Source organism: Chaetodon auriga, chromosome 24, assembly GCF_051107435.1.
Source record: "Chaetodon auriga isolate fChaAug3 chromosome 24, fChaAug3.hap1, whole genome shotgun sequence".
NCBI lineage: Eukaryota > Metazoa > Chordata > Actinopteri > Chaetodontiformes > Chaetodontidae > Chaetodon > Chaetodon auriga.
The window spans coordinates 16,471,147-16,485,300 of record NC_135097.1 but is presented as its reverse complement, the minus strand read 5'-3'; the positions used below and the strand labels follow the sequence as shown (position 1 = coordinate 16,485,300).

The window sequence follows — 14,154 nt, the reverse complement described above, 5'->3', positions numbered from 1 at the left end:
AAATAGTCCCCAACAAATGAACTATTTTTCCTAGTTTGAGTAGCATTTGATAAAAACCCCCGGTGTCCAGCTGTTCCAGTAAATAACTAAGCCTTTTTAAAATGAAAAGTGAAAGACAGACAAACACGATATGCCTCAGTCTTTTCATGGGATTTGTTGACAATAAGATAAATATAAAATAAAGCTGGTGTCATCCTTTAAAACAGTGTGGTGATCTGGTAGATCACTGCTAGATCCAAAAGCGGTCCACTCTGAATAGATCATGAACAGTTTTCTTTCAGCCTGGTTAGCCACACGACGACGTGCAGCTTTGCAGTAGTTCCCAATTTACCATCTATCGTTGTTGGTCATGTGGTCTTGGTCTTGCACGTCATAGTGGTTCCACTGCTAGTAGCAAAGATAGAGAAGAAGCTATCTGATATCACAGCAGGACGAGTCAAGATTACAAATGCAATCATCTATAATTTCTGGATGTTTTTGCTCCTCAGCTGGAAAAATGATTTTCCTATTTAAATGTTGGCTTATGAACGTAATTTCACTCAAGTGTCAGATATGATGCAACTCGTGCAAGTTCCCACCAGTACTTAAACTGCAATAACAAAATCCAGATCATTGCCTTTGGCGGTCTCAGGCACAGTGCAGAACCCTCGCCCAACTGGTTGGGCAGGAAGACCTTCACACCTAAACCAGATAACTGCTGCTAACATCCAGGTACCTGACAACATGGTATCTACTTCATTACTCAGTGCCTAAGGAACAATGGCTATGGCAACTGTGGAGAAATTCTGAGCCATGTTCCCTCCTCCACATGCATACACAACCAGAAGCCAGACCGCGCTATGCATGGCACAGTATATGTTTGTTGGCAGACTGGTACTGTTGTCCTACAGCCTCCCTGTCTGTGTCTCTGCCTTTACTCTGGTTACCTCCCATGGGACTGAGGAGGGATTCCCCCTCCCCACCAGCTGCTGTGCTCTGAGAGAGAAAACACACCAGCAGGTTTCAGACACAGAGACAGAGAGAGAGAGAACCGTTGAGACATGAAACTAAAAATACTGTAAATTACTGCAAAAGCGTGACAAATGAATTGAGCACACTGCAGCCTCATTTATCGTCCCTTGGAAGGAGTAACTGACTTCTGGTCCCTGTTAATGCAACAATGCATGAAGATGTGCATGCTGGTCTGCGCTACAAGAGGCCAGTTTCAGTCTATAACCATACAAGCCATGCCATTCATTAGCTGACACTACCAACTCATCCAGAATTTATCAGTTCATGAAAGATTCCTTCCATGAATATCTTTTTGGAGAAAAAGATCCAGCTGGCATTTTATTTTCTGTGACATTTACAACAAAGTTCCTTTGAAAACCGACTCGACCATTGGATGGAACCATGTTGGATGACAAGAAGTGAGGGGAGTCAAAGAGGCAACGCAGTGAAGACAGAAGGAGACAGACAAAGCAGAAGTGAAGACTGAGTGAACAGGCAGACCACATCCGCAGCATAGAGGAAATAAAACGCGGGGGGTTGAACACACACACACACATACACACGCACACAAAGCACCAACATCCATGCACACAGTCTCATTTAATGACACAGAACAGATGTAAACAACTGACAGAGAAGGTTACAGACATATGTTGGGTTCAAACTGCACACACACGCACATATACACATGCGCACACACACACACAAACACACACACACACACACACACGCAGACACAGTCACAGACAAAATCAGGGCTTGCTTAACCTGACTATTAACCGAAAGTACAGTGTAGTTTTGTAGTTTCTAGCAGCTTAGCCAGAGAGCTTTTCAGCAACAGACTTAAAAGCAGGTCATTTGTTTTAGGGGGGTAGGGTATTTACTGCATCAATCTTCATAACTGTATGTCATTAAAATAAAAAAACACACATTAACGACATGGGAGTTTTTCATGGGAAACTTTTAGCATTTTTTTTCTGTGTCCTTCCCACTTCTACTGTAGGTGCTACATGAAAAACTGGTGTGAGTGGCTCTCAGTATTGGAGTCTCGGCCCCCTCCCACACACATAAGAGGATGGCTTGCTCTAGTAATGTGTGTTTTTTAGGTTTTACCTGGTCTCAAAATGTTACAAAGGACTGGAAGATAGAAAACCAGATTAGACTAACAAGACTCCTGTCGCACAGGCAAAGTAAGGGAGGAGGAAAGAGCATTTGCTAGCTACTAGCTATCTGCTAGCATCCAATGCAGGTGTTAATGCAGCTGCTAATTAGGCTCTGGGACGACAGTGCTGTTCCTTGGTGGTGTGCAGCTTTTCAAGGAGCTGTCAAAGCTGTTGAAGCTGTATGCTGCACCACGTTCTGGTTTCCTTGCACCAGAATAAACTCTCGCCTCAGCCCTAACGTACAGAGCCGGAGCCAGGACTTTTCTGCCATGAGACTGGTTCAGTTTGAACTCACTGTAACTGTCGTGAATCCAAGGTAACCACAGCTGCCGTAATCACAAAGGAGAAAGCTACAAAGTTTTCAGAGCCACTTTTTGGCCTCTATTGGTTGAATCTCTGCACATACTTAGCTGAGGCAGTCCTTAGCAATAGTTTGACTTAGGTTTTGACTACAGACACTGGGTTTCACTGATTTTTTAACAGTCTGGATAACAGCAACAGAGATACCATCAAGACCTTCAAACTGCTTAGCCTGAACACAAACACACACAACAAATGGAAAGGGAGAGAGGGTTAGATATTTGACGACATCAGGTCGGTAAGGTACTTTACAGGAACATGGCATGGAAATATACCTCCCCCTTACACAGACACAGACACAGACACACACACACACACACACACACACACACACACACACACACACACACACACACCCCTCTTTCCCTCATTCATTATTTCTATAAGTCAGCTGCTGGCCTTCTCAGTTGTGGTATGGAGTGTGAGTGCTGGCTGTCCTGCTCCCCTCCTGCTCTCAACAACAGGCTCTTGTCTCTCACATCCCGAGAGGTCACATGAGACTGGAGGTCAGTTTATTAACTTTGTGCTCATGCAACAACATTTCCATTGCCTCTGCTACCAAACAAACTAATATTGCACTTACATGAGCCTCTGTTGGTCCCAACAATCCTTTTTTTAATAATAAGTCAGAACTCAATATGTGGCTTATTACTAAGAGGGATGCCCCAATCCCAATCTGAGTCCTTTAATATTGAGTATCTGTTATTTTCAATCTTTATTTTCTATGTTTTCTAGAGTGCTCACCTGGCATTAGGTTGGTCTAAATAAGAAAAGCAATTTAAATCCATGGAGAGGAGAGAGTATGGATCTGCTGTGGCAGGAAGGTCTGGACTCCGATATGGACAAGTTCAAACGCAGTTTTCATCTAGCAGTAAATACATGGTGGGGTGCACCTGCAAAATGTTACTGAAATACAAGTAAAAGGATCCTTCTTATATTGCTTTTTAACCCAAGCTCTTCTTGTACTACTTGCAGGTCCGCTGGCTCTTTTCTTTTTGATTTTCAACCACATCTATTAGCAAAGTGTACCTGTTCCCAAAGGCCACACTCAGTCTCCCCCAGTTCTACCACTGGAAAGTGGGTTTCAGATTAATGTTATAAATAAATGATCTTTGAAACCCCTTTCGATGATGCGGCAAAAAGGAAAACAATGCCTCCAAGCATTCATGCATCACTTCATGGATTCCAACCTGATCTTTTCTAAATGGGTCTCCATGATCAGCAGTTACCACATGAACCTCCTGAATTTACAGCCAAAATGCTACTGAAGGTCCTATTAATCATCTCCGACGCAGGCTCATCATTTTCCATTCAGAAGAGAACAAAGCACACAAAGCTGGAGGAATCTCAGGCCAAACAAAGAACATAAAATACTGTATGTTAGCTAATATGCACTTGAATAGATTTCCACACTTGGAGCTGAATTGTTCTGAATTTATCAATTGTATTAGCTATATTAAAAATCAATTAGATGTTTAAGTAATTCGTCAAGCAAAAATGCCAAGCATTTGCTGCCTCCAGAATATAGGAAGACAGCCCATTGTCGACTGCATGCACAGCTGGATGGACAGAAAAACAGACTCCCTCTGCAATTACTACAAAACCCAGGTAAGACAAGTCCCATGCAAACCAGGCTCTTGCCTTGTTCACAACCTATCAGATTTACCATAAAGACCAGTGCCTGAAAACAGACATGGAGGTGGGCAGATTAATCAGGTACTTGCAGCCGTATATCACTGCTAAGGAGCCAGTGTGGTACCCTGATTGTAAGCATTTTGGGATGAAGACATTCTACCAAACAATGCACCTTCAACAAGCATTTTTTACGGATGTCTTACAAGAACAAGAGCTTCAAAGAAAACTCGGGAGGAAAATCCTCCATTTGCAACAACAGCGGCAACACAACACGAAACTCATGAAACAAATAGCACCTTTATGAAGACACTGAATTTAGATTCATCTCGACTGTAAATTTTGCACGACGGCCATCAACAAAAAAGTAATAATAATAATTTCTCCTATTTGGTTGCATATATTATAAAGTGATCCTGTCATTTTGCACACTTGGGGAGGACACTGGACAAAAAATAACATAAATTCACATTTATTTTTGGCATGAAAGTGATTAGATTTAAAGATGCAGAACGATGGCACCAAAAATCTGTTATCTGACAGTTTCAATCCAGAAACCCAAATATCATCGTACCAAAACCCACACTTGGTAAAACCTAATTAGAAAAGCATTTGCCCAAGGGCGGGCGGTGTATATTCACTCTGCAACAACACACAGACTTGTGGGTCTACAAGGTGCACACAACACACAATGGCTGGGCTTTGTTCCCTTCAACCGCTCTGAGCTACCGGGAAACACTGGGGGAGGCAAGCCAAGTCTCCTTCTTTGTGCGTGCGTGCATGTGTGTGTGTGCATGTGTGTGCGTGAACCTTTGACCTTCCTGAGGGAAGCTGCTCCAGTTGGGAAGCAGGGGGGGCTGATGTTATCATAAACACTGCTGGGCCTTCACGGCCCAGTCTTACCCCAGTTCAACCACAATACTCTATGACACCACAGCTTCACTAATATCCTGCCTGCTGCATTTCACTCTGGATGAGATGAGCTGCGTCTTAGCTTGTGAAAATTCAAAGCTGAAACTCAAATATGAATCCTGTACTGTATGACCAGTTCAACATCCTGGACATCTGGAGTGGACTTTGGGATGGCTGGTTGGTTCAACTTGGAGTTAACTTACAATGGAGCAGTGCAGTGGAATCAAAGGCAGTAGGAGCGGGCAAAATAGATCTTCTACTGAGTCCTGCTCACTCATTTGTAACCTGTCCCACACAGGGACAGATTAAAGGGAAAGCTTCCATGGTATAACTGATATGGTAAATTCTGACAGATGACAAATTGACATGACTCACATAGAAATGATGCAATGGGTCAAATAGTCTGCAGCAATTTGGATAATCAAGTAATTATCTTGAGTTTTTCTTCCCAAGCAAAAACATCAATCACTCCCTCGTACAAACTGCTGCTTTTCTCCGTCTTATGTGATAGAAAACTAAAGATGGCAGATTCGGTTAATTCTGCTTTCAACAGCCCAACACCCATTAACTGGTAACTAAGCAGTTAACTTTGAGCTGAGGAACACACTTGACTGTGTCTTGCAGTTCAGGTTTCCATTAAAAAAAAAAAAAAAATTGAAAAAGAAGAAAGCAGGTCCACATGACCTGGAAGATTTTAATGTCCCAGAGAGAAATTTTGGTCAAATATTATGTGTGTTTATGGACCATAATCTCCTGTGTCCAAGTGACTTATGGGGACAACACTGGTCCAGTATTGATCGAAAGCCTTGCAGCTGGCGGCCATGAAGCGAACTGCGATGTAATCTCTTGGGGCATTGTGCACCGTCAAAGTATGCCCACTAAAAGTGTTTGTTTTTGCCACTGACAGGCTCAGATTATTATTCTGAGTGTGTGACAACAGTATGGACAGGATCCCTACTAAGATACCTGTTTGTTTAAGAGTAACATCCTTTCTGTTTAAGCAGAAACAGCCACTATATCGCTCTCGCCAAAACAACCACACTCCATTTAGAAGAAGTATTTTTCTCATCATAAAACACACTTTACTCAAACCTTCCTGGTTTGTCCTTACACTGTTCCAACAATCACCACCAACTCTCTGGTTTAGTCAAAGTAAAACTGCTGGTCATTGCCAGATACTGGAAACCCTGCTCCCAGTCAGCACTGATGAAGTGGAGCTTTCGTTTGTGAGAGCTGTCCAGTAGCCGGTGGTCACAGCTAACTTATCTGCTCTGGCTAGCTTGACTTTTAGCTCATCGTTCTTCTCCTCAAAGTCTTTTTCAGTGCCAAAGCAGCTGTGAAACACCTCAGTATGATGAGACTATCTCAGATGGCCAATGGTGTGGGAGCAAGGCATGTACAGTCGATCTATGCACATTGATGTCGATCAGCCTACAGGCAAAAAGGTGACCCTTCACACACTTTGAGTGATTAGTCATGAATAATTTGGAAGTATAATAATATATAATATGGAAGAAATGTATAAAGAAATGTAAAAAGGAAACACAGAAATAAATAAGTCTGAGGAAATAAATAGGGGGAAATACAAAGGGAAATAACACAGAAATAAATTAATCTAAAAATGTATAAAAGAACACATTAAATGTAAAATTAAATGGGAAAGTAATTAAATGGGGGAATTAATACAAAGATAAATAAATACACAAGAAAATTCAAAAATTATAAATTTATATCACGTTTTATACATGTATCAATAAATCAATAACCTAAATATTGTTTTGGATGCATTCAATGGCATATTAATCTATTCATCAAGTAATTTATTCATTTAGTTACTCATGTAAATTGATTCTAAGGAGCTGCCAATGTGCTTGTAATGCATCAGATCCCACTCAAGTATCTTCCCTCCTTCACTTAACATGAGGATTAGTTTAGATCTACGGCGAGACCATACCTGACAACCACTATGACAGTTCAGTGAGTCAGTGAGGACCGTCACCACCTGCACAGACACTCACACACACCGCAAAACAAGGTCCAGGTGCAGGACTCAGGTCAGGTTTGCTGTATCTCACAGGCAATTTGTTTGTCTGAGTAGGCATAACTACCAGGTCTCTCAGTGAAACTGAGAGCACCTCATTACTCAGATATTAGACATTACCGCAAAGATGGGTTCTGCAAAAACAAGTATTCAAGACTACTCATCTACAGTCGGGCCTATAGAGGAGCACGGCCCTAACATCAGAGCTGAGTAACAATAACAAATGAGTCACCATGAGGCAGTGTGATGTCAGCCACCACGGCGTCCAATGTGAGAGTAAAGCCAAGGCTGAGTGAAATGATGAACACATTCTATTTGGAAAATGTTATTCATGATTCCCTGACATCTACTTTGACAGGAAAATCTAGCTCTGGGTATGTGACATTTCTTCATACCAGTGCCAATGCAGCAGTTTCAGTATCAATAAAAACGCACACGTTTTTCAGTACTTTACTTGGAGGAATATAAAAATATTTTTCAATGAAATCCTGTCTTACACTTAATAGAAGAAGGCAAATGTGATCAACACAAAAGTAGTTATACAAGAACTTTGTCTAATGATGCTTATTATTATTGTTGTTTTTGTTATCATTATACCGTAACTCTGCAAAAGCTTCCTATGCACACCTATTTGTGTTGAAAGAGCAACACCCAATGGGGAAACTCCAACACTCGACCAGCCAATGGTGTAACACTCACTCAGGAAGTCATGGCCAGGCTTTCGTGCTTATAGGGGTGGCCCAACTTTGCTGCAGTTGAAAGCTCCAGAAAAGCCAGTAAGTGGGCCACTCAGCTGATGTTATTTCGTCACAAATACTGTTCCAAAGGTTGAGAATGAACAAGGCCACACTCACATGAACACCTTTGGTTTTGGACTTCGGTCAGGTAAAACATGGTTCATGAAAATGTGAACTTGGGCTATGGGAGATTGTGGTGAGTGCTTTTCATCAATTTCTGACAATTTATAGACCAAAATGATTCATTGAAAAAAATAACAATGAGATACCAAGGCCAAGATAGTTTCCTATAATCCACAGTATCACCCACGCCTACTTCACTATTTGGTTTACACTGTTTTGCTGTTATCAGTAGCCTTTTACAATGTCCTCAGCAGCACAGCTCAATGAGAAAGTGAAAGATTCAGAGAGAATCAAGGAGGCTGGTGAGGAAAAGGTTGCCATGTTGTTACACTGCGGGCTCTTCACTCCAAACCGAAAATACTAAAAACTACCAAAGTCACTGTTGAAGTCCGAGCAGTAAAGCTGGGAAAGGCTCAGTGCCACTCGCACATTTCAGTCTGTACCAAAAACAACTGAGTTTCAATAATCACAAGAAAAGAACCAAGTGTAATTAATGATGGCTCCCTTCCATTTAAGTGTCCCAGTCCTGGGACTGGAACACCTAAAGGTAAATGGAGGCATCACTTCTGTGATTAATGACGCCTGTGCTTTTCCTGCTTTGACATGTCAAAATGTCTGCCGTGACAAACATCTGTAACCAGCCGCAGGAAAAATCACAGGTAGAACTAACTGTGCCATTTTAAGTAGTGTCTGACTACGTCTGACAAACCCAAATGTTGACTGTGGCAAACGTCTGTAATGCTCATCAGCGTCAAAACCCCGAGCCATTCCGGGGAAATTCATATGAAAACATGTTGATTTTGATTTATTAGTACAACACCATTGAAAGCTACCAAATGAATTACTAAGAAACTGTTCCTCATTTTGGGGGGGATTCACTCAACCAACGTATAGGACACTTACTATGGTTGGTTGATATATAAAAATGAATTGCTGTCAGCTCAACAACTGGCTATTGCCAAAATATCCTTGTCAGTGTGTGTGCAGAGTTCACAGGGGTCAGGAGAGGCCCCACTCCCCATGCTAGTGATGACAAGACGTGTTTTACAGTAAGATAGTTCGTTTCATGAACCTGCCGCTAGCAGGTTCCGACAAAAACTGGGAGATGTGTGTGGCAAGTTTGCTACATTCCACAGGCGCTCTTCAACAAAATAAACTCAAAAAATGTCGAGAATAACACTATAACAATATTCTGTCACACACTTTTTCTTTATTAAACAGTGAAATTAACCAAACCTTCCGAATTCAAGTTTCTCTCTGACCAATCTAACACCAGCTTAACTGCCTTGTTGACTCAGTGTGAAACACACTTAATTCAAACTCGACAAAACCAACACATATAAAACGCACCAAAACCATCTAAGTTAGTCTGTCCACTGTTCCAACAATCACCAACTCTTGTTTGGTTGAAATAAACCCTAATTCACAGAGTTAGATGTGAAAATATTCTGCTCATTTTAAAGATAAGGGTCCAAAAAGACTGGATCCTACACTTCCCATAATGCAAGTCAATAGCATTATTCATTAGACCCCCCTGCAAGATAAATGTCCAAATCTTTGAAATCCATGGGCCCAGTTTCTAACTCAGGTCTTCTGTTTAGTCCCTGATGCCTGGTTCAGACTACAAGATCCAGATCCTAAGCTGATTTTGAGACAATTTTGTTACGGACAAGGAATTACCAGTGTTGCGGCCAATCGGAAACAGATGCTATGACACCCCAATGCAAAGACTAGCATGTCAGAATTGTTTTTTCTTGACACGTCCAGTGTGACATCTCCCACATGTTCCTGACCAATCAGGTGCTCTCTCCAGAGTGCAGTCAGGACGAGACCATGAAGAAGAGGAGGAGGGATGCTGAGATTGCTGCCCTCAGGTGGGACAGTGAAAGAGAGGAAAAGTTCATTAAGCTGTGCAACAGTACCTATTGGACGTTTCCTTGAGGGAGTACACCAAGAAGCACTTCATCAGCCTGGGGAGTAGCTGCTGTGCATTCATAACATCAGCCCTGGTCCTAACTACAGGAATATGCTTATCATGACCTATTCCAGATCTATCGTTAAAGTAGCCTGTTTGATGCAGCCAACACAGCCAAGCCTGCTCCTTGCAGAATAAATAAGTCTGAAAATAAAATGACTATGTGTGAAACTCGTTGTACCTGTCCTAATTATTATCCAGATGCCACACAGCAGATGTATGAATAATGACCCAGTGGGCCGAAGTTTACTCCGCCTCTTGCATTTGCTTTAGCACACAACTGTTATTTCTCTCTTTTTTGGTACACAACGCTACGGTCAGTTTGACTGACAGTTGCTTCACCCGCCTCCCCAGTGACACCTGAAATTGTACATGATCGTGTGATAAGACGTGCCGTGATTGGTCGGGGTCATACGTGTAGCCTTGCCAGTCACCCAACCAAGACACGGCAAGAGTTTCTGGCAGTGTGATCGTTAGATCTGGCACAGTGACCACCGACAAAGACAAAAAAAACGTGTAGTCTGAACCAGGCCTTAGACACAGCCAAGAACTCGGATGACATCATTATGACATCATTAGGGTTATTTTCTCAGACTTGACAGAGCCACAGAAGACATTATCCAGCTGTTTTCACAGGCCGAGTAATACTTATGATGAATAACCTGCACATTGATATGTATAATCAGGTTTAAAGTGCCACTTTTGGACCACAGTTGTATCCTTTCCTGAATTGCTGAGCTGGATTATTTGTCTATCCAAGAACCTGTGCTTCATCCTAATCAAGCTCCATTACTGTAGGCACGGTACATATTCATCTCTTCCATAGTCATTAGGGTTGGGTTGCTCCAGTGGCAGGTGCATGTGTGTTTTTGTGTGTTCACAGTCTCATCATCCCACAGGGCCTAGACCTGGGTTGTTATGAGCAGATGGTCATAATTGCCAAAGCACAGAAAGAAGCAGCAGAGGATAGGGGGTGTTGCTTTAAGTCGCTGCGTAGCCAGATTGATTTCAGCAACCTGGATGGGGTAATCCTCTTTTCAACAAGGCGAGGCCTAGGTAGTTCCCTATAATCCACAGTATCACCCACACCTACTTCACTGTTTGGTTTACACTGTTTTGCTGTTGTCAATGGCCTTTTACAATGTCCTCAGCAGCACAGCTCAGTGTGAAAGTGACAGATTCAGAGAGAATCCAGGAGGCTGGTGAGGAAAAGGTTGCCATGTTGTTACACAGTGGGCTCTTCACTCCAAACCGAAAATACTAAAAACTACAAAAGTCACTGTTCAAGTCCGAGCAGTAAAGCTAGGAACAGCTCGAAACACAGTGAATGAAGGCCCAACGTTGAGTAAAACGACTCCAAGGCAAGCACACAAGAGGACGGCCGATGCAAACGCTTTGGAGTCTCTTATAAGGGGATGTGTTGAGGAAGAGAACTCGCATGTCTGCCGTTTTTTTACCTTTTCCTCTTTTCTTTCAAGTCCACTTTAGGAGACGAACACGTCAAGCTTATTTCAAAGAACTGGCTTTGCTTAAAACACAAGTAAATACTCCATAAAATAAGCCTCGACTGTCATATAGCTAAGCCACCAAGTAGGGACTTTTATTCAAAAAACAGTGAATTCTGGTGCACGTTGCATGCTAACAGCAACACCGCAGTTTGGTGAAGAAGGCTAACGTTCATGGACACTATGACAAAAGCTTATTGATATAACAGCAGTTTGGTGGAGTATACATACGCCGAAATAAGAGGTAAATCCTGGTGATATGAAAGAAGTCTTGATTTATAATTTACGGGGATATAGTTTAACTTTCGTCAGGACAACAAACTTGGGGGTTATTAGAAGGAGTCTTGTGAAACGTGTTCGGAAAGATGTGCCTTCCCCATTAGAAGAAAGAAGCAGGTGGCGATACAACAAAAGGAGGTTCTCGTGATAACAGCGAGCGAGCTCGTGCTGCTTTGTAAGTTCAGGGAAACAGTGAAAAGCACACTGACCTGCATGTGTGATGTCGGACAGGTCGTAGTTCTTGGCGCTGCGGGGAAACTCCTTCAGTTTTCGGTTGGACAAGTTAAGAGCCCCGCTCGCGGCAGCCTCCTCGAGCGCCTTCTCCACGCTCCGACTGGCCGCTACTGTGGCCGGCAGCTGGGCTCCATCCCCAGCAGCCATCAACGTACAGGTCTACCTCCTCTTTTACTTTGTTTGAGGCGTCCGCTCCACTTTCATACCCCGATGATTCTTCTGAACTTTGTCCGGAGTAGCCTTCCAGTAAACTTTTTGGAAAGTATGAAATGAAATTAGAAGAAAATCCGCAGGCAATGTGAGTTGTGATTGCGTTCCTCACACAACGGGAGCTATCGTTGCCACCACTACGAGAGAGCGGTTCAAGCTGTCAATCTTTCAGGAAGTTACATCAAGCTCACAAATTTGGCAACAAAAGCACAGGAAAAGTATGCCTTCCCTTCAAAATAAAAGTGGAATTTCACAAACGTCCTAATTTGTTCTTCGTTGCGTGGGGAGGGCTATGAAGGAGCATTCGGACATTTTATGGCTTGTGCCCATAATTTCCATGAAAGTTTTCTAGAAAAGAACTATGTAGTCTGGTACTAATTATAATGACAAAGTTCTGTGACTGTGATCTTCGAAAGACTTAAATAGTCAATTTTCATAAGAAGTTCAAAAGAACTTTTTTATTTAAACAAAACTAATTAAATAACTCAAATAAATTAAATATGAAATTCCTAATGATATAAATGGAAGTATCAATCCATTATCATTATTTCTAAAATCCGGACATGAAAAGATTTTTATTTTATTTTATTTTTTTCAAATTGACGGTTTTTGGAAAATGATTGCATACAACATTTCACAGACAGTGAGGCCTTGCTGAGCTGCAAAGAGGGAATTCGGTACTCACATAAGTTTAACTTTGCAAGAACCCTTCTTGATTTGTCTGAATGCATGCAAAATCACATTTTTGAGCATTTAAATACTGGAGAAAAGTAGCCAGAAAATCAATGTCTGTGTAATTGTGCTGAAAATATATAAGCATTAGTAGCTGCAAACTAGTGTGAAAAACATATCAAAAATGTATTTTCAATAAACACATAATCCTCATATTATGTATTTCCTTACTCTCAATGTCGCTTAATTAGAATTTTATTTTGATAGTTACAACCGGAAGTCGACCGAAAGATTTTTCATTCTATCTGGTTTTCAGGAGGTTTCGGAAGGTGCAGCCAGGGAAGGGGTGCGAGGAGGGATGGGCGTGGTCACACCGCGAGTATTTATGATTGACACCCGTTAGGGGCGGTGTCTCTATGTGGCAGGAAAAACTATTTTAGGCTTTACTGATGCTAATAAATAGTACAGACAGTGTTTTTGACATGATTAAATCATTATCCAATCTTAAATCTGTTCATCTGTGTGCATAACAGCCAGGTGATCCAATGAATGAACTGTGTTTAACTATGGTTTTACAAGGAGCCTTTCCAAGATGCTCCTTTCATACCCAATCATGATACTCTCACCTGTTACCAATGAACCTGTTTACCTGTGGAATGTTCCAGCTTTCCCAGCCTTTAGTTGCTCCTGCCCCAACTTGTTTGAAATGTGTTGCTGCATCAAATACAGAATTAGCATGTATTTACAAAAAACAATGAGGTTGATGAGGTCAAACATTAAATATATTGTCTTTGTACTATTTTCTAAATTTGTATATGTCAGAAAGGATTAGCAAATGATCACATTCTGTTTTATCTGTGTTTTATACAGTGTCCCAACCTTTTTGGAATCATTGTTGTAATGAAAACCATGAATCACAAATTAAGTGACTTTGAGTAAATGATACATAGTAAAATATGAGGAGTACTACTGTATGTCCGGTGTTTTCATGCATGTTTGTGTGTCTGAATATACACACACGTCTAAACATCAATATAATTGCAAATGCAGTGTCAGCAGGACTGCATGGTCCCCTCTTGGCTCCCATGAGGTTTATAACCCTTATTCTTAGTCTTCCATTCTTTCAATAACAGATGACTCCCCTACTACACACACACACACACACACACACACTGCATCCATTAGCATTGTCCCCTCCTCTCCATCCTGCATCCTTCTCTTTAGCCCTCGTGTCCTCCCTCCCTCTCCAGCCTCCCATTGGACCATCTGTCAAAGTCCTGTCGGACTAGTCGCCCAGCTGCAACCAGGGCTACTGTGTGTG

At 41.9% G+C, this 14,154-nt stretch overlaps 1 protein-coding gene across 2 annotated transcripts in view; it reads right to left on the bottom strand.

Moving 5' to 3' along the window:
- Window positions 1-12,341, bottom strand: part of lrch4 (leucine-rich repeats and calponin homology (CH) domain containing 4) — a 50,960-nt gene extending 38,619 nt beyond the window's left edge. For both annotated transcript variants that reach the window (XM_076724691.1, XM_076724690.1), the window contains exon 1: window positions 11,927-12,341. In XM_076724691.1, coding sequence (XP_076580806.1) covers window positions 11,927-12,098 — 172 coding nt within the window. In that variant the 5' untranslated portion in view covers window positions 12,099-12,341. The remainder of the gene's footprint in view (window positions 1-11,926) is intronic.
- Between the last annotated feature and the right edge of the window lie 1,813 nt (window positions 12,342-14,154).